The 24116-nt window shown below is 39.1% G+C and overlaps 1 protein-coding gene across 2 annotated transcripts in view; it reads right to left on the bottom strand.

Moving 5' to 3' along the window:
* The window catches only part of LOC124711439 (dentin sialophosphoprotein), a 93016-nt gene that overhangs the window by 38005 nt on the left and 30895 nt on the right, over nt 1-24116 (bottom strand). For both annotated transcript variants that reach the window (XM_047241519.1, XM_047241527.1), the window contains one exon: nt 7259-10471. In XM_047241519.1, the coding sequence (XP_047097475.1) occupies nt 7259-10471 (3213 nt within the window). The remainder of the gene's footprint in view (nt 1-7258; nt 10472-24116) is intronic.

Here is a 24116-nt window from a genome sequence, read left to right as displayed (position 1 = left end):
ACTAGTGCTCACATCAACTTCAAATATGGGCATGTGTTGCCTCAGTATTCAATGTGCCAGCTCCAAACACATGAATGCTGGAACCCACGTTGTGGTGAGCTGCAGGCCAATCTTTATTATGGGTTTACAGGTGAATTTTATTTCAATGGCTTCTTTAATAACACAGTCCCAGAAGCTGTTAGTGCAATCCACAACAGAGGTTTTGTCAGATTTTGTGTGGTGACCATACTCTAAAGCATGCTCGCATGCTCAGTTAAAGCAGATTTCTTGGGGTAGCTTAGGCGATAAAATCTCTCTTTGTTCTTGTGTTGCTCAACAGTGCATACTGTTTGTCCGATGTAAGACTGGCCACACTCGCAAGATATCCTGTAAATCTCAAGAGTTCTGAGACTTGCTGCATCTCTAACTGGTTTCAATAATTGTCAGAGGCCTGAAGATCGATTTGATCTTATGTCTTTTCAGCAGGTGGCTTATCTTGCCTGATATAGAGCCACAGAAGGGTAAGAAAGCAAGTTGCTTTTCCTACTTCTCATAGATTATTTTATGGTGATTCTTGCCTGAAATCATTTCATTTATTTCACAAACATTGTAGCTATTGATCCTGAAGATCTTGCATTAGTGGCTCAGCTCATAGGGCAAGTTATCAGTGTCTGATATCATTCTTGCAGCACAATGCACCAATGTTTGTAACACAGTACACTTGTGAGCCAGGTGATAATGTCTGATGGCATGCGAGTACATATTGGTGTAAGTATATTTTCTGTAGATGCTGTGATGAAGGCATCCATTTTGTTTGCAGTGGACGAGGACATCACGGGAGAACAATGCTTTCTCGTAGCTACAGTTTCCCAACAAATTTCATCACAGAAATGAATTACAGAGAAGGAGAAAAGTTCAGTCATCTTTCACAATGATAATACAGTGTTGGATCACTGATATTGAGGGTGAGAGATATAGGCATGGAAGCAATGTTGGCGCTTAAGGAAGGACTCAACTTCCGACCTTTGCTGTGGGACAGCCCTATCTGTAAAATAATAAGTGGTGCAGAACAGTCAGTTCACAAGCTAACAGGTGAGGCAGCAGATAAACACAGTGTGAAATGAGCTGTACTCTCACTAAAGCAAAGCTACCAGCACCCATAATGACCAAGGCTGAGCACAATGACCTGTGTGCAGTACTTGATAATGAAAGGATTGTGGTCCTTCCTGCTAGCATGGGCAATGCAGCTGTGCTTATGGAATGCGCAGACTACAATATGAAGACCTGTTTGCTACTGGACAAATATACTTACTGAAAGCTTCCACGTGACCCAACATTGGCGATAATAAAAAAGCATTTGAGTTTCTCAAGCACTCATCGGTGGAAGGCAGTTTTGTCAAGAAACCTAAACCACTTCTCATAATTTACCGAAGATCCACAAGACTGGGATGTCATTCTTCCCACCATACCCACCACTGGTTCACCAGCATACAAGCTGCTGAAGTACTTGGGCACTCTCCTTGCTCCACAGGTGGGACACTGGTGAATGTCACAGTAAAAGCTCAGTCAATTTAATCCAGTTTAGGGGGGGGGGCGGTCGTCACTTTTGATGTGGTGGTGCTGTTTACGAATGTGACTATCAAAGACTCTTTTGACCTAGTATCCCAGTTCTTTTACATCATCTTACTTTCTTTACAATGTCCAGTATTATGATCGGCCAGATGGACTTGTTATGGGAAGCTTGTTAGCTCTAGCTGTTGCAAACCTCGTCATGGAGAATTTTGAGGATATTGCCTTAGACACAGCGCCATTAATGCCTAGCTGTTTCTTTTGATACGTTGATGACACATTCGTCATTTGGCTACATAGACGTGAGAAACTTGATGAATTCTAGGAACATCTCAACAACATTAACAGTAACTTCCAATTCCACATGGAGGTAGAAAAAGACAATGCATTGCCCTTCCTCAGTGTCCTCGTCCACTGCAAACAAAGTGGATGCCTTGGCCACCAGTCTACAGAAAACCCACTCACAACAGTGTGTACTTACCCATCATCAGCCATCATTTCCCAGCAAAGAAGCGCACTATTTTACAAACATTGGTGCAAGATACCTTGCAAGTGTGGCCACTCTTATGACAGACGAACAGTACACAGTATAGAACAATGTGGGAAGGAGCATGACTAGTTTTATTGCCTACACTACCCTGAGAAATCTGCTTTAACTAAGCATGCTTTAGAAAACTGTCATCTTGTCAAATTTGACTAAATCTCTGTTGTGGCTCATACTACAGATTTCTCAGACTGTGTAATTATGGAAGCCATTGAAATAAAAATCACTGATAACATCCTTAATAGAGATGGTGGCCTGCAGCTCAGCGAGCATGGTGAGGGATCCAGTGATTACTTGGCTGAAGCAGGGACATCAAACGCCTAGTCAATGTCTGCCCATACACAGCAATGAGCACCAGTGACATCACAACCAGCAGCTTGTATACATAACGGGCATACCAGCAGCCCACTGGTAGTTGTACCACTTGGTAATGGCTAATGAGTGTTTGGCCGAAAGCCTACATAATTTTAATCACTTGATGTAACTGGAAATCCGAGATCTTATGGTCCAGCTATTGCCTAATGCATTTACCTGCCCTAAACAGCCCGTGTCAAGCTTTTATGTATGGTGGGCCTGCCTGAGCAGCCTGTCTCACCCTGTGCTGAATATTTCTGAATTGCTTTCTGCGAAGTCTCCTTCAGTCACTTTAAAATTTGTCACTGCCGAGAGGACCTTTACTGTAGGTGTAAAAATTAGTTCCTGATTTTGTGTGTTGTCTATGAACAAACGAAATACTCAGAGACGTAAAGATACTTCAATAGTTCCTGATCTGATTTTGGTAAGCCACTCCGATAGTGTGTTGATTTCTGAACACAACAGTAATTCAGTGTTCGTTAACATCTCATGTTGACGATACCTACTGTACTGCATGCATTCATCAATTTACTAAGTAAAGAAATAAACAAATTTTAATGAACTTCTCATGGTTGGGATTCACAGTCATATAGTATTTATTAAAAGACATCATAGTCACCATTGACTGTATAAAATATTTATTGTTACTACTGCAATTTCGGCCTTATGGCCATTTTCTAGTAACACTGCAAAGTTACATTCTGTCAGTATAAAACATGTACTCATGCCAGATAGTTTTATATTATCACAGAATGTAGATTTGCAGTGTTACTTGAAAATGGCCATAAGGTCGAAATTGCAATAGTAAAAATAAATATTTTATACAGTCAACGGTGACTATGATGTCTTTTAAGAAACAAATTTTATTTTAGTTAAGCAGATATTTTTGGATCATACACTGTCAGTTACTTTCTGTTCAGGTTTAGATTGTACTGTTTTGTTGAGTGTGAGGGATGAAAGTCATCAATGATACCATTTTCCTTTACGATATTTTTGTAGTCAAAAGTATCCTATTGCTTTGTTATGGTGAACAACATATATTGATCATCTGTAACAGTGTTTGAGTATTGGGATTTGTTGTAACCCCATTAAAAACTTTTGAACTTCACTTTTATTATATCATGAGATTTATTTGGTAGTTTCACGATTGATTTTTTAATAGATTAATTGAGAGCTTCATCACTGAGGGTGACAGGTTGCCTATCTATAACAGCACGCTACATATCTAGTACATCAATGGAAAAGTTCTCATTCCGTTAAAAGTGTTGGCAATGTTGGCAATGTGTTTCTTAAACTTCTTATTATTTCTTGTCCATTTGGAATGGAAAAAGTTCTCTGTCACTCAGTTAGTAATATTCCATCAATTTAATGTAACTTCTGAAATGAGGTGTACATAATCCAAAATGTTCAGCCTTCCCTATGTGTTTTCTGAAACAACATTTTGTTCATAGACAGCAACAATGGAAAAGATGTGCATGCACCTAAAAAGTTTACGGAAATGCATGAAAACAGCAGGTATTGTGTGCACTTTTCCAATACAATCTTCAGGGCAATGGAAATCAAAGTGTATGATCATTTTCTCATCATCTAAGGATGTCCCATTAAGAGAAACTTAAAAATATTTTATGTTGATATACGAAATGTTTAATATCATAAATAAATGATCATTTTTGTCTATCTGATACAGTGCATGCTGTATTTTTACTTATGCATACTTCTGAAATGAAATAGACATCACAGCACTTCAAACTTCCAGTCAATATATCTATCAGCACAGTATTTTTGTCAAACCTAGCATGAGGCTGACAGTTGAGCCCCAAAAGGGAATCATCAAATGTGTGATTAAGTGAAGACAATCATATTATTTCCAATCAAATTTGTTACTAAACTGTGCTTGCTTCTAAGTGTTTCACTATCACTTTCAGATTCTTCAGATTTGGATGAACTATCGATTATATCTCTTGTTGAAGCATAAGATTGTAATGTTACACCTGCTGACATAGATTACTTAAGACTGTTACTTTCAGAACCTCTGGGCGAGTTTCACTTACATTGACAATGAATAATTAGTCCTCACGGTATCTCCATGATCTCTTCCCCAAGAGAATAACTGATAAGAAAAAACATTATGATGCCAGTCCTCATAAACAGTAAGACATAAAGTAAAGTAGAATGCAGCAAAAAGAGATGCCAACACACAAAATAGCTGCACACAGCTCAGCAGCCATAACCGTTGAAAGCTACTGAGACTTGGGGCAAAAAATCTGCTGCACACTTAAACTCATCAACAACATGCAGGGACCTGAATGCTGGTGCAACTATACCCGTTATTAGTGCTTGGGGAAAGGCAGGGATGTCCAAGTTAACTTATCAATAGCGCTCAAGGAACAGGCAGAGGCAATGCATAAATTCATCAATAGCACGCTGGAGACTAGAGGAGCGGACAATTTAACTTGTCACCAATATCCAAAATGGACAATAAGAGTTGAAACTAGAAAATTAATAATATGGATTCACAAAAATCACTAAGTTTACACATTTTGTGCCACAACACTAAAGGTAATTTTGTGCATGAAAATCAGTAAGTTTACAAATTTTGTGTATTTTTATTTAGTGGTGTCCTGCAGGAGACTTTTTTGAGGTAACTCTTCACTTAGGCACAAAGTATTCATTGCAAATAGTATGTAAACAAAATAACACCTAACAGTGCTTCTTCTAAAAATATCAGAATATACTACTCATTTCTGAACCTTGGAAAAAGCAATGAATTCCACATGAAAGTTTTGATGACGTCGTTTATGGTATATATTTAGTAGATAATTTTGTACTATTTTTATTATAAGCAATAAGTACTATTAACTTGCAAATGTCCTAGAAAATGAGTGCAATGATTCTGTGTACCTATCAACATTCTTGCGAGTTTTATTGTTCTGATACACCCTTCCTCCCATAAATAAACTATGGGCTTGACTGGGCTTTGGGGTAGAAGTGCAAGTTGCCTACCAGTGAACTGTCAGTTGAAAGTGAAAGCCAGGGGAGCTGTGCTACCTGCCATTATTTGAGAAGTTTTGTACATTCTTATGCACATGTTACCATGCACTGTACTCCTGAAACATGGCATGTGAGAAAGGGGTACTATTTTGCAACCCCAAACATACATGACACAGTGTTTGCCGTTCAGGCTGCCTTCAGTTGGTAACAGCTAAGATTTAATTTAGTGTCAAATGGTGCTTTAAACTATTATATTTAATGTTTGTCAGCTATGTTACTGAAAAATGCAGTCTTCCAGAATCTGGCTACAAAATAGCATCTTAAACTTGTGGCTTTGAGTGGCCTGCAGGTAAAAGTGGAACTAGTCTGAAAACTGCACATTTTTGTCACTCAGCATGCCTGCGACATTGTTCACATGTCCATTGCAGTCTGGAACATTTGAGGTCTCTTGACAAAGGTTTTAACATGCCTCATTATTACAGCAGCATGCCTATCAAATGTCATAGTTTGGTAAAACCTTTTCCAGAATGACCACCAGTTTTTGTTGTTTCAAGTCACTTACATGCTGATACTTTGCTATTTGCAACTAGGCATACAGCCATGTGCTTCCACATTTAAATTTAGTTTTATGGTACTTCATAGGCTATACTTGGTGTAATATTGTTCTTTCTCAGGAGTGTAGTGCAGGTTATGTGAGATAAGACTGAAAACTGTACATTTTGTCATAAAGCATGCCAGAGATAGTATTCACATGCCCATTGCAGTCTGAAACATTCGTGATTTTTGGATAATGGAAGCCTATGCAGCAGCATGCAAATCAGTTCAGTGCACTATAGGCTATGTCTGATTCAACTCAGATCTGTCTCAGCACTCCACCAAAGAGTCAACACTGTGGATGAAGCTGTATAATCCATTACAATCACGTGAACAGGATAGCAGTCATCCCACATAGTGGTCACATTTCAAGGGCCGATCGTCACTTTGTATGGCCCTCTTTCATCCACTAATTTTAACATGCCTCATTATTACAGCAGCCTGTTTACTATGAGTACAATCTAGTAGTATGATAAACCCATTTCCAGAATGACCATCAGTATTCATCATTTAAAATCTCTTGCACACTTATATTATGTTATTTGTAACAAGACATACTGCCACTTGCTTTCACATTTACATTTAAATTTATGTTTCTTCACGGACTGTTTGGTATAAAATTGGTCTTTCCTTTCATTCAGAAGAGAGTGCAGTTAGGTCTAACTGCATGCTATCTCTCTGAAAATGTAATCACTGGCTGGTGTTACCCTGTTGTATATATCTTGTAAGTCTGAATTCATTTAAACAATTCCTTATGTGTGTTGCATTTTCACAGATGTTGATACATTGCTGGAGGAGCTGCAGCTTTTGCAAAATGAATTTCCCATAATGAACAAGTTATTTCTGATAAAAACCAAATAACTCCACAGAAAATGAATGCTGCTACTTACTTCCCATAAGTTTATACAATTCTTATACACAGTTAAAAAAGAAAGCAAGAAAATCAAATATGCAGACCATTGTTTTCACTCATTTCAAGTTTTCAAGGCAAACAGTAAACAAAATACGACATAGTACATTAATTTACCACCATCCATTTGTAAGCATTAAAAAAATTTAGAATTTTAACTCGACACTCTGATATGTTGCTACTTTCTGCCACATTTTATTTTAAATCTTTTTTATGTATAAAAATATAGCAAACTGTGTTTAAAATTGCATTAATAATGGCTTTATAATATTTATACATTATTACAACTCATTCATAGTCAGTGTCATTAGCAATACCTTGAGAGTCATCTGTTGCCTTGTCTTCTTCGGCATTGTTGTCCAGCGTTCTGATGAGTCTTCAGTTGTGCTACTGTCAGCAGCATTATTGTAGCCAGGGATACCACGTTCATAACCCACAGTTGGTTCATGATATTTCCCTCCATCAAATGACTCGGTAAATTCCTCTTCCCCTGATTTTACTGACTTTGCGGATTCTAAATCAGATGGCTCTTTGTTTGAATAAGTGTTCATCTCCTCTCTCTTGTTCCCACTGTTTGACACTTTGTCATCTGATTTAGTAATAATATTGCTTTCCACAACCTCTTGATGTCCACTTATGATATCTTTGTGTTGATCATTTCTTGGAGCATCTTTAAATGAATTGCTGCCATTTGTATGAGCTGTTTCATCTTTCACTTCTTCTGATATAGTGTTAAGTAAGTCACTGCATCTCCCATCACCCTGCACATCGTTACTTGCCTTTTTTGCTGCAATCTCTGTTGTACTGGGAGACTGTTCAATGCCTGTCCCACCATCACTCTTATTGTCAGTAGTTTCACTAGGTGCCAGTGCTGTTTCCATACCATTAGGATCTTGACAAAATTCTCCCTTGACTCTTGTGTTTTCTGTCTCCAGATTGTCAGATAAATTTGTTGAGTCTCGCACAGTATTGGGAACAGATTCGCTATTGCAAGCATTTTGTTTTTCTAACTTTTCTCTCTGCATTTCAGAATTATTGCTAGATCCCTCGCTTGATTCACTTGCCACTGCATGCAAGTTTTCAGTGTACTGTTCTGACTTTTGCTGTATTTGAATGTCAGGAGGTTGGTTTTTGTCAAATACTTGACTGGAAGAAATTGCAACCCCATCATCAGCCTTGTCCATTACACAGTTAGGCTCATCATCAGGCTGTGGATTACAACCTCTATCCCCTTCATCAGGTTGTTGGTACGTTTGTTGTTCTAATACAGCATCATTGGTTACATAATCAAGCTGATTGCCACTTACATCTTCTTGAACACTGCCAGTCTGCACACCATCACCATAGAAGCACTGGTCCTCACCTGGTTGTTGATTATATGCTCCCTGTTGCTCTAAATTTTTTGTGTAGAACTGAGGGTCATTGCCAGGGACTTCCTGACTATATATAAATTCTCCAGGCTGCAAGTTCTGGGTGTCCACATCTTGTATTTCAAAGTTCTGATAAGTAGACTGAACTTCATCTTGACCACTGTCACCTTGAAATGCCATCTCATTATATGGTTCCCAGTTCTGATCAGGAACAACATTGTTTGGCTGCAACTGCTGTCCAAAATTAGGATCTGATGACTCATAGGTCTCCACATAAAAATTTTCACTTAATTCTCCACCAGGATTATAATTGTCTTGTACATTCTGTACAGTATCATAAATATAATTTTGATCCTGGGTATTGTCAAATATAACTCCAGATACATTCATGTCGCCACCTCCAGTTTGTATTGGTTGAAGCCCACTGTCAAAGTTTGCAGCTGGCACATCATATGTTTCAGCAAGAACTTCTGGATTAGGAGCCTCTTGCAAATATTGTTCACCATCCTGAGCATTTACTATCCCATTATTATAATCACCATACACAGTTTGCCTGATGTCCTCGGTATAAGCTGGAGCAGTTTCATAAACATTCTGTGGCTGCTGAAGATACATCAAATTATCATTTACATTTTGGATGTTACTCTCATAAGTTCCCTGATTTGCTTCACTGCCATTTCCTTCAAAATTTGTGTGGTTGTCTCCCCTTGAAAGGTCTCTACTTTGGGACTTGAAGTCAGATGTTATTTGTTCACCTTGTACAGGCAAAGCAGTCCTGTGCACAGCTTTCTCTTCTAAAATTATCTGCTGCTCATTGGTCTCTTTATGTCCAGTGTCATTACTCAAACTATACTGCAGCTCGTCATCTTCTGTCAGTATGGCACCACTTAACAATTCAGTGTCATTCACAGAAAAGTCATTAGTTTTTTCTGGCATTGACTTAGTTTGTGAATGAGTCTCTTCAGTATTGTTGGTTTCTTCCATTATTATGTCAAGATTTCTCTGTCTTTCTGGAGAACCTGATGGTTTTACTGTTTCTCTTTCAGAAGACAGAGCTCTTTCGATTTTTCTACCAATTTCAATAGAAATATCATCAGTAGAATTATCTACAGAGTTTATACCATCCAGTTCATCTTTTTCATCGTGGCTTTCTTGGACATAAGTCTTATGTGGAGAAACAGTTCCAATTTCTTCCTGTTTGTTATAATCTGAAGACAAATCTCCTTTAACATGTGTTTGAATATGCTCCTCAAGAAAATCTTTGCTGTGATCATGGTTCTCAGCATAACTATCTTCTGTCACTGGGGTTTTTACATCCTCCATCCGCATTTTAAGTACATGTAAATTTTGCTGATGTTTCATTAGTTGTTCTGCTTTCTGTGGACCATTTGAAACCTTTCCATCATCTGTAAGAGACATATTGAGAAGATCACGACTGGTATTCTGCTCCCAATCTATGTCTGCTGCCATACCAGCAGCCAGATCCTTACTTTCTTTTTTGTACACAGGACTTAAATCCCCCTTCACAGAATTCACTACACTTGCAGATCTTTCCATATTGCCCATAATGTTATTTTCATGTAAGAACTGAAGTCTGTCTCGTGGACCAAATGTGGAAGGGAACTTCTGAGTGTCAGAACTGAAGTAAATGTCTGAGTTTGAAACAGCTGACTGCCCTGTAAATCCCAAGTATCCATTTATGATATTTGGGCTGTCATGTAATGTGCCTGTATTGTTAAACTCTGTTTTCATTCCTCTGATATAATTGTTAGGACCATGATCATATTCCAATCCTTTTTTTATTGCAGCATTGTCATACAAATTTGTTGGAAACTTTGATTTACCTCCAGTGACCTCTCTATCTAGAGTGCGTTGCTGATATCTAGGAAAACCATTAGGGCTCATAGTATCGTCAAAGTTTCTTGGTGAGTACGAAATATCCATTAATCTTGGAGATGATGTTAGATTATCTGAGAAGGAAACAGAATTTCTACGATTGGTTGTGAATGGAGTTGTAAAGCTTTCAGCATATGACGAATCAATGTGCTGATCAAAACAAACTGGGCTATGCCCTGTGTGATTATTTCTAGCAGATGCGATACTTGGACTCTTATTCTTCCATGTTGGATATACACGCTTCAGGTAAGCTTCATAATGTTCCTAAAACAACAACAACAAAAATGGAGAACATTACAAAATTAATCAAAATAAGTGACACAAACTGTCTTGACAGAAACATAATTTCGCAATTTGTATATTTAGTGAGTAAAATAACCATCAAAGATGAAGTCAAGCTAATAAATACACAACAAACAAAATGTTAAGCAATATAATGATAATAGCAACTATTACTATCGCATAATGAAGTTTAAACAAACTATGTGAGTATACAAACTGCCAATTGGCTTCTGTCTCGGGTTCTTCGGCCAACGTTCATCTAATGATTTTTCTGACGTTTCGCCAGCACAAGTGGCTGGCATTGTCAAAGCTTCACCCTCCATTGCCGGTCGTGAACTGGAGGCGAGCTCGTGGCCGCAGACTATGTGTACCTGGCGCGCCAACGTCCGAGGGCTTCTCCGCGGTCATTTCCGGTGCGGTTCACCTCTTGCTACCTGCGACGGTCGTTCGCTGCAGTACAGGCAGCCAGGATCCGTTTACCTTAAGGCTTTCCTCTTTCTTGTTCAAACTGTTCGCGTGTTTTTGGATTTCTACAGCTTCTCTGAACAAGCGCGTGTGATAGTGCTTCTCTACAGCCAGAACTTCCGTGTCGACGAATTTTATTACGTGGTCGGTCTCATTCAGTGCATGCTCTGCCACGGCCAATTTCTCCACCTGCCCCAACCTGCAATGTCGCTTATGCTCTTTGATCCTGGTGTTAATTGATCGTCCAGTCATTCCAACATAAACTTTTCCGCATGTGCATGGTATACGGTATATTCCCGACATTGCAAGTGGGTCTCTTTTCTCCTTCGCCGTTCTAAGACACTCTTTGATCTTCCTTGTCGGTTTGAAAATCGTCTTTACGCCATGTTTGCGCAATATACGGCCGATTCTGTCCGTCACTCTGGGAATGTATGGCAGAAAGGCCGTACCCGACATTTCTTTTTCTGGTTCCTTACTTCGCCGAGTGTTTGGCTCTGTTACACTTCTAATGTAATTTGTGGAGTACCCATTGCTCCGCAGAACAGTTTCCAGGTGTTGCATTTCTCGTTTGAGGTGTTGAGACTCACATATTCGTCCTGCTCTCGTTACGAGCGTACTAATCATGCCTCTTTTCTGGCTCGGGTGGTGGTTTGACAGATTGTGCAGGTATCAGTCCGTGTGTGTCGGTTTCCGATACACGCTGTGTCCCAGGTTTTCGCCGTCCCTTGTGACCAGCACATCTAGAAATGGCAGTTTCTTGTCCTTTTCTACTTCCATGGTAAATGTTATGTTGGCATGGAGGCTGTTCAAGTGTCTCAGGAATTCACCGAGCTGTTCTTCACCATGGCTCCACACCACGAAAGTATCATCGACGTACCTGTACCACACCTTAGGTTTGCAAGACGCCAAGTCCAGTGCCTGTGCTTCGAATTGTTCCATGAAGAAGTTGGCCACCACTGGACTGAGAGGACTACACATGGCGACACCTTCCAGCTGTTCGTAGAAATCGCCATTCCACGTGAAATAGCTCGTGATGAGACATGCATGGAAGACATCAAAAAACTCTTCCACACCAGGATCAAAGAGAATAAGCGACATTGCAGGTTGGGGCAGGTGGAGAAATCGGCCGTGGCAGAGCATGCACTGAATGAGACCGACCACGTAATAAAATTCGCCGACACGGAAGTTCTGGCTGTAGAGAAGCACTATCACACGCGCTTGTTCAGAGAAGCTGTAGAAATCCAAAAACACGCGAACAGTTTGAACAAGAAAGAGGAAAGCCTTAAGGTAAACGGATCCTGGCTGCCTGTACTGCAGCGAACGACCGTCGCAGGTAGCAAGAGGAGAACCGCACTGGAAATGACCGCGGAGAAGCTCTCGGACGTTGGCGCGCCAGGTACATATAGTCTGTGGCCGTGAGCTCGCCTCCAGTTCACGACCGGCAATGGAGGGTGAAGCTTTGACAATGCCAGCCACTTGTGCTGGCGAAACGTCAGAAAAATCATTAGATGAACGTCGGCCGAAGAACCCGAGACAGAAGCCAATAGGCAGTTTGTCAACAAGTGGCCACGAAAGCCTTAACAATTTTGTATGTGTGTATACTTGGTCTTTTTCATACGTCCACAAAGAGAATGCTTTGTATTTTACAAGTTTATCTCCTAATCTAGGTGTAGATATCCATTGATAATTTTTTATTACAAGTAACTTCAATATTTTCTGTTTACCGACTCTTACTGCACTAAAGCTGCACTTGCTAGTAGTGCAACCACAGGGATTACCATGTATATTTCAAAAATAATATGTACATCTTCTAATTCCACACCTGTATATACAGGTACAAAGTGGACGGAAATGTTACGCAAAAAATTAGTAACAAAAAGGGAGAGTACAGTTTTCTAAACCTGAACAGCCAACATTAGTCAATCATGCGCAAGTGTCAATAGCTACCAGCCAGAAAGTGTAAACGTTCCAACACGTTACTCAATCAGGGAGTCAGCAAATCAAAACACTTATGTGCAACTGTGAGCTAGTTCAGCAGAAAATGGTTAGAAGAGTATAAGACTGAACTGCATTCATTACTTTTGTAACATTACGTAAGAGGCACTAGGTAGGATGCAACTATACCAAGCAACTAAGCAGTAAAGGCACTGTAGCAAATTTGTTAAGCTAATGTAGTGGAACCAAAAAACGCCGACAACTCGAGAGGAGCAGAGCTGATTTGATCATTATGAATGCCATCATAGAGCAGAGCCTCTCTTCGATGACATAAGTATTCCAGTCCAACTAGCTTAGAATACTCTATCAATAGGATTGATGGCGATCATGTTATTCACACTTGATTCTCTGGTTACAGTATAGTAAAATTTTGTGTGTGTGATTGTTCTAGTGTTGGTCTCACACTTGCTGCATTTGAGGAGATCAGCAATCCATAGCCATGAATAATGACACCAGCATCCTCTGCTCAAGTCAGCACAACAGCCAGCATGGGTCTACCAACATGGCGCCAGTCCAAGGCAGAAGCTGCCCTAAAACTCCAGCATTGCATGAGCCCGATGCAATTCAGCACAACATCACAGCATCCAACATCCCGTTCCAATCACTGAATATTCCAGATATACAAACATAAGGTACTTCATGAACCTTCCTGAAATGACAAGTATGAAATAACAAATAATTGCTGGTGTCCAAGGTTTGAACTGGTGACCCCTAGTCCACCAGACAGTGATGCTAACCACTACACCACACGGTATGCAGTAGAGCTTGCAGCAATATACACTGAAACACACTTTACAGTGCATGGCTGGGACATTTTCTTTCCTTATCCATTGAAACATTGAAAGAACTAAAAATGAACACCTTTTGCAAATCTAGGAAGACAGAATCCACCTGTTCACCTACATCTACTGTTTGCAAATTGATGTTAAGGTATTGATGAACAAGCAGTATGATTGAAGTACGCTGTTTTTCAGGCAAATTGCTTCTCTTGAATCCATGATGAGACTTTGAGATAAGCTAGTTTTCCTCCAGGAATACCATAATGTCTGAGCTCTAGTTCAAAGTCAGCAACATTGGTCTGTAATTTTGTGCATCCAGTCTTTTCACATTTTTGTGAACAGGTGTGACCTGCACTCTTATACAGTCATGCAGGATTATTTACTGCACAGACATTTTTGACAAAAATCAGCTAGGAAAGGAGCTGTTTCCACACCATACTCAATATAAAATATAAATGGAATTCCTTCAGGGCAGTACCCTGTTCGCTTTAAGCCATCTTAATTCACACAACATCACAGTGCGGGTTAGCTACTACAAACAGCATAGTGAACGCATTATTGTGGCCAAGATTGACACAAAGCCCATGCCTACTACAGTAGTGCAAGTTTATATGCCAACTAGCTCTGCAGATGATGAAGAAATAGATGAAATGTATGACGAGATAAAAGAAATTATTCAGGTAGTGAAGGGAGACGAAAATTTAATAGTCATGGGTGACTGGAATTCGTCAGTAGGAAAAGGGAGAGAAGGAAACATAGTAGGTGAATATGGATTGGGGGGAAGAAATGAAAGAGGAAGCCGCCTTGTAGAATTTTGTACAGAGCATAATTTAATCATAACTAACACTTGGTTCAAGAATCATAAAAGAAGGTTGTATACCTGGAAGAATCCTGGAGATACTAAAAGGTATCAGATAGATTATACGAGGGCCGTTCAGAAAGTAACCTCCGGTTGATTTAAAAAAATACACCAAGTTAAATAAAAATATTTTAATATATACATCTTACAACTACATCTTTGCGCTATTTTTCTACATAGTCTCCATAGTGATTGAGGCACTTATCGTATCTCTTCACAAGCTTTGAAATTCCTTCTGCATAAAAATCACCCGCTTGTGCCTGGAGCCAGCCTGTGACCGCATCTTTGAGCTCTTCGTCATCATCAAACCGCTGTGACCCGAGCCATTTCTTCAAATGCATGAAGAGTTGATAATCACTTGGCGCCAGGTCTGGGCTGTAAGGTGGATGGTTGATAACGTCCCACTTGAAGGACTCGAGAAGGGCCGTTGTTCTGCGAGCAGAGTGAGGACGGGCGTTATCGTGCAAAAAAACGATACCGGAAGTCAGCATACCACGGCGTTTGTTCTGTATAGCCCGTCGTAACTTTTTTATTGTTTCACAGTACACGTCTTGATTAATGGTCGTACCACATTCCATGAATTCAACCAACAACACCCCTTTGGCATCCCAAAACACCGTTGCCATCAGTTTTCTGGCAGAAAAATCTTGCAAGGCTTTTCTTGGTTTGGTAGGCGAATTTGAATGTGCCCACATCTTTGATTGTTCTTTTGTCTCAGGGTTCACGTACTTAATCCAGGTTTCGTCACCGGTCACGATTCTGTTTAACAATGGTTCTCCTTCGTCCTCATAATGTGACAGAAAGTCCAATCCAGAGGCCATTCTTTGAGTTTTGTGGTGGTTGGTAAGAATTTTGGGCACCCATCGTGCACAGAACTTACGGTAACCCAATCTTGCTGTCACTATCTCGTACAAGAGAGTCTTAGAAATCTGTGGAAAACCAGTAGACAACTCCGACATTGAGAAACGTCGATTTTCACGAACTTTTGCATCAACTGTCTGAACGAGTTCGTCAGTCACCAATGATGGTCTACCACTCCTCTCTTCGTCATGAACGTTTTCTCGTCCACTTTTAAATAAACATACCCATTCACGGACAACTCCTTCACTCATAACTCTTGGTCCGTACACGGCACAAAGCTCACGATGAATAGCAGCTGCAGAATATCCTTTGGCTGTAAAAAACCTTATGACAGCACGCACTTCACATTTGGCGGGGTTTTCTATTGCAGCACACGTTTCAAACTGCCACAAAAACTAAACTAGCGCAGGTACGACGTTCACTCGACCACGGCTTGATGCCGACTGACCTGTTGAGTGCGTGAACGCACAGATGGCGTCGCTACTCCCCCCACAACCCGCAGTGTGACCAATCGGAGGTTACTTTCTGAACCGCCCTCGTATAATGGTAAGACAGAGATTTAGGAACCAGGGTTTAAATTGTAAGACATTTCCAGGGGCAGATGTGGATTCTGACCACAATCTATTGGTTATGAACTGCAGATTGAAACTGAAGAAACTGCAAAAAGGTGGGAATTTAAGGAGATGGGACCTGGATAAACTGAAAGAACCAGAGGTTGTAGAGAGTTTCAGGGAGAGCATAAGGGAACAATTGACAGGAATGGGGGAAAGAAATACAGTAGAAGAAGAATGGGTAGCTCTGAGGGATGAAGTAGTGAAGGCAGCAGACGATCAAGTAGGTAAAAAGACGAGGGCTAATAGAAATCCTTGGGTAACAGAAGAAATATTGAATTTAATTGATGAAAGGAGAAAATATAAAAATGCAGTAAATGAAGCAGGCAAAAAGGAATACAAATGTCTCAAAAATGAGATCGACAGGAAGTGCAAAATGGCTAAGCAGGGATGGCTAGAGGACAAATGTAAGGATGTAGAGGCTTGTCTCACTAGGGGTAAGATAGATACTGCCTACAGGAAAATTAAAGAGACCTTTGGAGAGAAGAGAACCACTTGTATGAATATCAAGAGCTCAGATGGCAACCCAGTTCTAAGCAAAGAAGGGAAGGCAGAAAGGTGGAAGGAGTATATAGAAGGTTTATACAAGGGCAATGTACTTGAGGACAATATTATGGAAATGGAAGAGGATGTAGATGAAGACGAAATGGGAGATACGATACTGCATGAAGAGTTTGACAGAGCACTGAAAGACTGGAGTCGAAACAAGGCCCCGGGAGTAGACAACATTCCATTAGATCTACTGATGGCCTTGGGAGAGCCAGTCATGACAAAACTCTATCATCTGGTGAGCAAGATGTATGAGACAGGCGAAATACCCTCAGACTTCAAGAAGAATATAATAATTCCAATCCCAAAGAAAGCAGGTGTTGACAGATGTGAAAATTACCGAACTATCAGTTTAATAAGTCACAGCTGCAAAATACTGAAGTGAATTCTTTACAGACGAACAGAAAAACTAGTAGAAGCCGACCTCGGGAACTATCAATTTTGATTCCGTAGAAATGTTGGAACACGTGAGGCAATACTGACTTAACGACTTATCTTAGAATAAAGATTAAGGAAAGGCAAACCTACGTTTCTAGCATTTTTAGACTTAGAGAAAGCTTTTGACAATGTTAACTGGAATACTCTCTTTCAAATTCTGAAGGTGGCAGGGGTAAAATACAGGGAGCGAAAGGCTATTTACAATTTGTACAGAAACCAGATGGCAGTTGTAAGAGTCGAGGGGCATGAAAGGGAAGCAGTGGTTGGGAAAGGAGTGAGACAGGGTTGTAGCTTCTCCCCGATGTTAATCAATCTGTATATTGAGCAAGCAGTAAAGAAAACAAAAGAAAAATTCGTAGTAGGTATTAAAATTCATGGAGAAGAAGTAAAAACTTTGAGGTTCGCCGATGACATTGTAATTCTGTCAGAGACAGCAAAGGACTTGGAAGAGCTGTTGAACGGAATGGACAGTGTCTTGAAAGGAGGATATAAGATGAACATCAACAAAAGCAAAACGAGGATAATGGAATGTAGTCAAATTAAATCAGGTGATGCTGAGAGAATTAGATTAGGAAATGAGACACTTATAGTAGTAAAGGAGTTTTGCTATTTAGGGAGTAAAATAACTGATGATGGTCGAAGTAGAGAGGATATAAAATGTAGACTGGCAATGGCAAGGAAATCGTTTCTGAAGAAGAGAAATTTGTTAACATCGAGTATAGATTTAAGTGTCAGGAAGTCGTTTCTGAAAGTATTTGTATGGAGTGTAGCCATGTATGGAAGTGAAATATGGACGATAACTAGTTTGGAAAAGAAGAGAATAGAAGCTTTCGAAATGTGGTGCTACAGAAGAATGCTGAAGATAAGGTGGGTAGATCACTTAACTAATGAGGAGGTATTGAATAGGATTGGGGAGAAGAGAAGTTTGTGGCACAACTTGACTAGAAGAAGGGATCAGTTGGTAAGACATGTTTTGAGGCATCAAGGAATCACAAATTTAGCATTGGAGGGCAGCGTGGAGGGCAAAAATCGTAGAGGGAGACCAAGAGATGAATACACTAAGCAGATTCAGAAGGATGTAGGTTGCAGTAGGTACTGGGAGATGAAGAAGCTTGCACAGGATAGAGTAGCATGGAGAGCTGCATCAAAACAGTCTCAGGACTGAAGACCACAACAACAACAACAACAACAACAACAATTGTTTTTCAGTACCTGGGGAACTAATATTGATGTATCTCATTTGAGAGTGCAAGTGATGGTCAAACATTGGTAATTTAATAGTCTCAGGCATGAATACATTTTTAAGTGAGTAATGTAATATATTTTCTTCCTGTCTGTTGTCATCAGTTTCAACAACAGATGGATCCATGATAGATTAAATGGAAGGTTTGGATGCTTTCACTAACTTTATTAGGAATTGTTAGGTTTTTTCGATACATCTCTCATGAGATTCTGACAGTGAAAATTATTATAAGTTTTATGCTTGGACCTTCTTACAGATGCAAGATTTACTATTAAGTCTTTTTTGTAGCAAGACTTTAGTAGTCTCTGTTTTGAAACATTCTCTGGACTATATAGTAAACCAAGCTGGGTCTTTGCCATCTCTTATTACTTTACTTGGAATTTATTTCTACACACCTATGTTTATAGCATCTTTCAACTTTGAACACAATGGTTCTGCATTCACCAGATCTGAACTAAATGTTTTTATTTTACCAGAATGTTTCTCTTTACTGCTAATGATGAATGTGTATTTTTCCCAGTTGATACTGAGTAGGTTCAAGTTATCACCTACTGCTACGTTACACTTGGGGTATTTTCATGCTATTGAGTTTAGGCTATCTTTGTGTGACTAACTTGTCTGAATGTGGTGGTTGGCAGAAACATCAGATTATTAATTCAACAAGATCTTATGGATCGGCCCTCTTTGATTTTAGCCAATCACACCTACTGGACTTAAAGGTTATTACTTGGGCACCAGTTTCCTAAAGTACTATGAGGCAGCTAAAACAAAACAAAAATGTATAAAGATTTCTGAGTACTTTACCAATGGAAGGTAATTTGATGAAGTATAAATTCCCAAGATCACAGGTTCAAGTCTTGCTAAATGCAAATTAGGATTCTTTTTACATTTATTGTTAAATTCAATAATAATTTTCTAATAAAAATAACATATTTTGATTTTAGTTACTAATTTCTTGAAAATACGAGCATTGTCAAACAGAGCGTTTTTGGACACAGGAGATTTCGGACAGTGTTGTTTATTTTCTCTTCCCTGGCGCATAGCAATGAACTGCTGCTAATTTTCTTCTCCGTCTGTCAACTATTATAAGCACAAAATTTTATTTCTTGCATTCTGTAACTTTTATTTTGGGTCCAATGTTTACCTAGGAAAATATCTAATGAACAGTCTCATTGTGAAAGTTCAGGCAGTACCATCAAGTGAGAACTTTGTATTATTGTGAGTGGCAGAGAAGTATTATAACTGCAGTTGTCAATGTACCAATGAGATCAGTACCTTATGGCATTGAGAAAATAGCTGTATGAGTTTGTCAATTTTTTTGTGTATAGTTACAAAATAATTATGGTTTTTACAAAACTGAGTACTGCGTGGGGTGATTTCGGATAATGCCAAGAATGTATAAAAGCAAGAAAGCTGCTAAAGTCTGGCATAATTATGACCCAGAACTTTTGGATAAAGCTGTTCTTCATGGCAAATTATCATACAGAAAAGTGTGAGATCTGTATGGTATATCTAGATCAACCCTACAAAATAAAGTGCAGGAAATGCACATAAAATTGGGGGGGGGGGGGGGGGGCAACCAATACTAAATGAAGGAAAAGAAATGTTGAAGCATTTACTAAATTAGATAAATCTGGCCAAAAAGAGAAGAAATTTTCTAACAATTTTACAGGAGAAGAATGGACACATTTTTTCCTCAAGGCACATTCACCTATGTGAAAATATTAAAAGAGCTGGGCGCAAAAGGGTGTCCACTATACTGGAACAAAACTCTTCAATGCTCTTCCTCCTGAAATAAAGACAGAGATTCACAACAAGAGTAAGTTTGAGAAAGCACTAAAAATATTTCTGCTGGAAAAAGCTTTTTACAGTCTAGATGAATTTTTAAATAAATAAATTATAAAATTTTAATATTATATAATACAAATTTACATAATTCCACTAAGAATGTTATTTAACTTGAGCTCCGTATCCATTTGTGCTCTGTATCTATTATTCTGTGGCGCTTTAATGATTCTAAGAAAATATGTATAGGCTTTTTTCTGTATTGCTGCTCAAAGAATTTACTGTATAAATTTTTATATAATTATGTACTCAAATGCCTGTGTATTCCATAAGATTATCATATTGCATTCGTAAAAAACTGACTCGTTCCACGTCCTTCTGAACCCAACACAGTTGGACCTATGGAATACGAAATAAAATAAAATAAAATCAGATTAATCAGGACCATTTCCAAGGATGGTTTTCAATCCCTTCAGAAGCAAACACTGACTAACATTTTGGCAAACTCTACTGAAAACATGAAGTGTGGATTTCACACCACAGGCCTAATCCCATTTGATCTACATCATGTCTTATGGAAATAGCCTGCCATAGGAAAACTGATTTTGATCTTTTAGTAGATTTGATCTTTTAGTAGAATTTCTTTGTTTTCTTTCTATTTTTGATATTTTTATTCAGAACTTTAAAAATTTGTAGTTTAATTTGTTGCAAAATAAGAAGTGACCTTTAATACATAGAATTCTTTACCTCAATCCTTATCACTTATATGTAATGAAGGACAACCTTAAAATGTGTTAAAAGTGCTAAAATCAAATAGGAAGAATGTAAGATTTAACAAAAGTCCAACATTTACTTTCTAACTTTGTACAGATATTTAAGAAACACTTTATTTATCTGTCTCAGACAAATATAGGTACACATAGACTTTCTGTTTTAAGATCTTTTATTCGTTATCCAAATACCCCACCACCTCTGTAGAAACAATGCAATCCAGCATCACCTATGCAAGTTATGGTTAAAATAACTTCAAAATTGTCTGAAATCACACTGTTTGATGGTATCCATAAGATATTAAAATTTGGTACAAAAATATGAAATGTCAAGCAGAAATTAAAATAACTTTTTAATAAAGATTATGAATAGCTACAAACATGATATTAAAAAAACAGTATTATTGATGTAGATATTATTTTCATTTAACAACAACACATTTTGCTTTTTTTTTTTTATTTATCATCAATATTCACATTTTAGGTGATCAGTAATTCAAAATAAAAATGCCATTATTTTTATTCAAAAAACCATGTTTTAAATGCCAGTCAACATATATTGAATTTGTTATAAGTTGTCCGATTGGTTTGATATGGCTCACCACAACTTCCTATCTTACGCCAACCTCTTCATCTCGGAGTAGCACTTGCACACAACATCCTCAATCATTTGTTGGATGTATTCCAACCTTTGCCTTCCCCTATAGTTTCACCCTCTAAAGCTCCCTCTGGTACCATGAAAGTTACTTCCTGATGTGTTACACATGTCCCATCAGGCTGTCCCTTCTTCATGTCACTGGAACACATCAATCACACAGGGAATCATCTCATTTGTTATCTTATCAGTCAATCTAATTTTCAACATCTTTCTATAGCACCATATCAGTTCATCTAATTTTCAACATCTTTCTATAGCACCAAATCTCAAATGCTCCGAATCTCTTCTTTTTGATTTTCCGAAAGTCCCTGATTCTTTTCAAATACAATGCTGTGCTCCAAATGTACACTTTCAAAAATTTCTTCCTCAAATTAAGGCTGATTTGTCAGTAAAATTTTTGGCCAGAAATGCTCTCTCTGCATGTGCTACTCTGCTTTTTATGTTGTCCTTGCTTCATCTGTCATAAATTATTTTGCTTCCAAGGTAACAGAATTTCTTCATTTCATCTACTTCTTGGACACCAATTTTGATGTTAAGTATTTTGCTACTCTCATTTCTGCTACTCCTCATTACTTTCATCTTTCTTCAGTTTACCCTTATTCAGTATTCTGCAGTTATTAAGGTGTTCATTCCACTCAATAAGTTCTGTAATTCTTCTTCACGTTCACCATCCTTTTTAATCTGAGCACTTTGTTATTAGTCTTTGATTCTCAGATTTTTAAAGACCTAACACCACTTTAAAGCATCAAAAACTTTTTCTAGATCAACAAATCCTATGAATGTGTCTTGACTCTTCTTAAGTCTTGCTTCCATTATTGAGTGCAGTGCCAGAATTGCCTCACTGGTGCCTTTACCCTTCATAATGTCAAACTGATTATCATGTAACAGATCTAATTTATCATGTAACAGATCTAATTTCATATGCTTCAGTGGACAGAGTCAGTTGACGCAAAAGTTTTCTGAGTATTGTATCGAGAGAGAGAGAGAGAGAGAGAGAGAGAGAGAGAGAGAGAGAGAGAGAGAGAGAGAGACATATACTGGAAAAACCAACATTTTGGCCACGGTTCCTCCTCCTAGGTCTACTGATCAGTAGACCATCTTCTACAACATGCTGGCCTCAGAATGACAATCTTCCATCTAATATTGTTCTGGGCGAGGGATCTGTATGTGGCAAGGAGTCTGGTCCACAGTTCGGCCGTGTGTTTGTTGGCTTCATGAAACATGGGAGAATTGTCTGTGTATGTATTTTGTAACTGCACCCTCCTTCCATGAACTGCTCAAATGCCTATAGAAATTTGTCTGTTGTTGTACCCAAGCACAATCTAGGTGGACATACAGGTAATAATGCAAATGAAGAGAGTGATGTACCATTTGTTGACAATGTATCCATTCATGGTGAATAATGGGCCTGCGAAATCTATCCCTGTTACTACGAAAGGTTTCCGTGGTCATTAATGATCTGCGGCGAATGAGGATTTTATTTGTAGGCAAGCTGTATTTTTGCAAGCTTATGTGGTAGGCATCTACACTGCCTGACAAAAAATGAAGCACCTAGGAGAGAAAGTGGGAATGAAATGAAACATTACAAGTTGACAGGGTATGTGATGCTATTCAATTACTAAAAAATCGAGACAAATTTATGAAGAACCAGCAGTATGAGCACACTTATCAGTACGACACTGCACTTCTCTGGCTTACATGCATGCACTAATTCTGTTGAAAAGGTGTTATAAAGCCATTACATCTTCTCATGAGGCAAGCTCACCCACAACTGTTGTAACTGGTCCTTGATACCCTGGATACTAATTGGAAAAGGGGTTTGATCTCCTTGGTAGTCCCACACATCGTATCAGGGACAGTAAATGAGGATCTTGCTGGCCACAGGAGTGCCTCAATATCACAAAAAATTTATAGACAGAGTGAGCACTGTCCTGTTGAAAAATGATACCACAATGCCATCAATGAAAGGTAATATGTATAGGATGTCTCTGACATACTATTATTCCATCAAAGTTCTCTCAATCACTACCAGCCATGACTTGATGTTAATGACGGTTCTTCACACCATGGGTTGGGTTGGGTTGTTTTGGGGAAGGAGACAGACAGCGAGGTCATCGGTGTCATCGGATTAAGGAAGGACGGCGAAGGAAGTCAGCCGTGCCCTTTGAAAGGAACCATCCCGGCATTTGCCTGGAGCGATTTAGGGAAATCGTGGAAGACCTAAATCAGGATGGCCGGACGCGGGATTGAACCGTCGTCCTCCCGAATGCGAGTCCAGTGCTTAACCACTGCGGCACCTCACTCGGTTTCTTCACACCATGGTGCACTGTTGTATTTCTCCACAATATTGGGAAAATGGAACCTCTCCCCACTCAATGCACTACTTGCCAACAATGGTCATTCGGGGTAGGGGAGAATTGCAATTCATAATGCTGTTCACTAGCAGTCCATGCTTCTCTGTCACAGCACCACTCCAAAGATGGCTGTTTGTGTTGTTGTGTTAACAGCAGCCAGTACAAAGGACAGTAATTCCCTAGTTCAGCTGCTGCAAGTCTATGACAAATGGTGCAGGATGACATAGAATATTCATGGAGTCTATTTCTTGTTCCCAGAT

This window comes from Schistocerca piceifrons, chromosome 1 (assembly GCF_021461385.2).
Source record: "Schistocerca piceifrons isolate TAMUIC-IGC-003096 chromosome 1, iqSchPice1.1, whole genome shotgun sequence".
In the NCBI taxonomy this organism is placed as follows: domain Eukaryota; kingdom Metazoa; phylum Arthropoda; class Insecta; order Orthoptera; family Acrididae; genus Schistocerca; species Schistocerca piceifrons.
The sequence above is the reverse complement of the archived record's forward strand: the minus strand, read 5'-3'. Positions and strand labels throughout refer to the sequence as shown.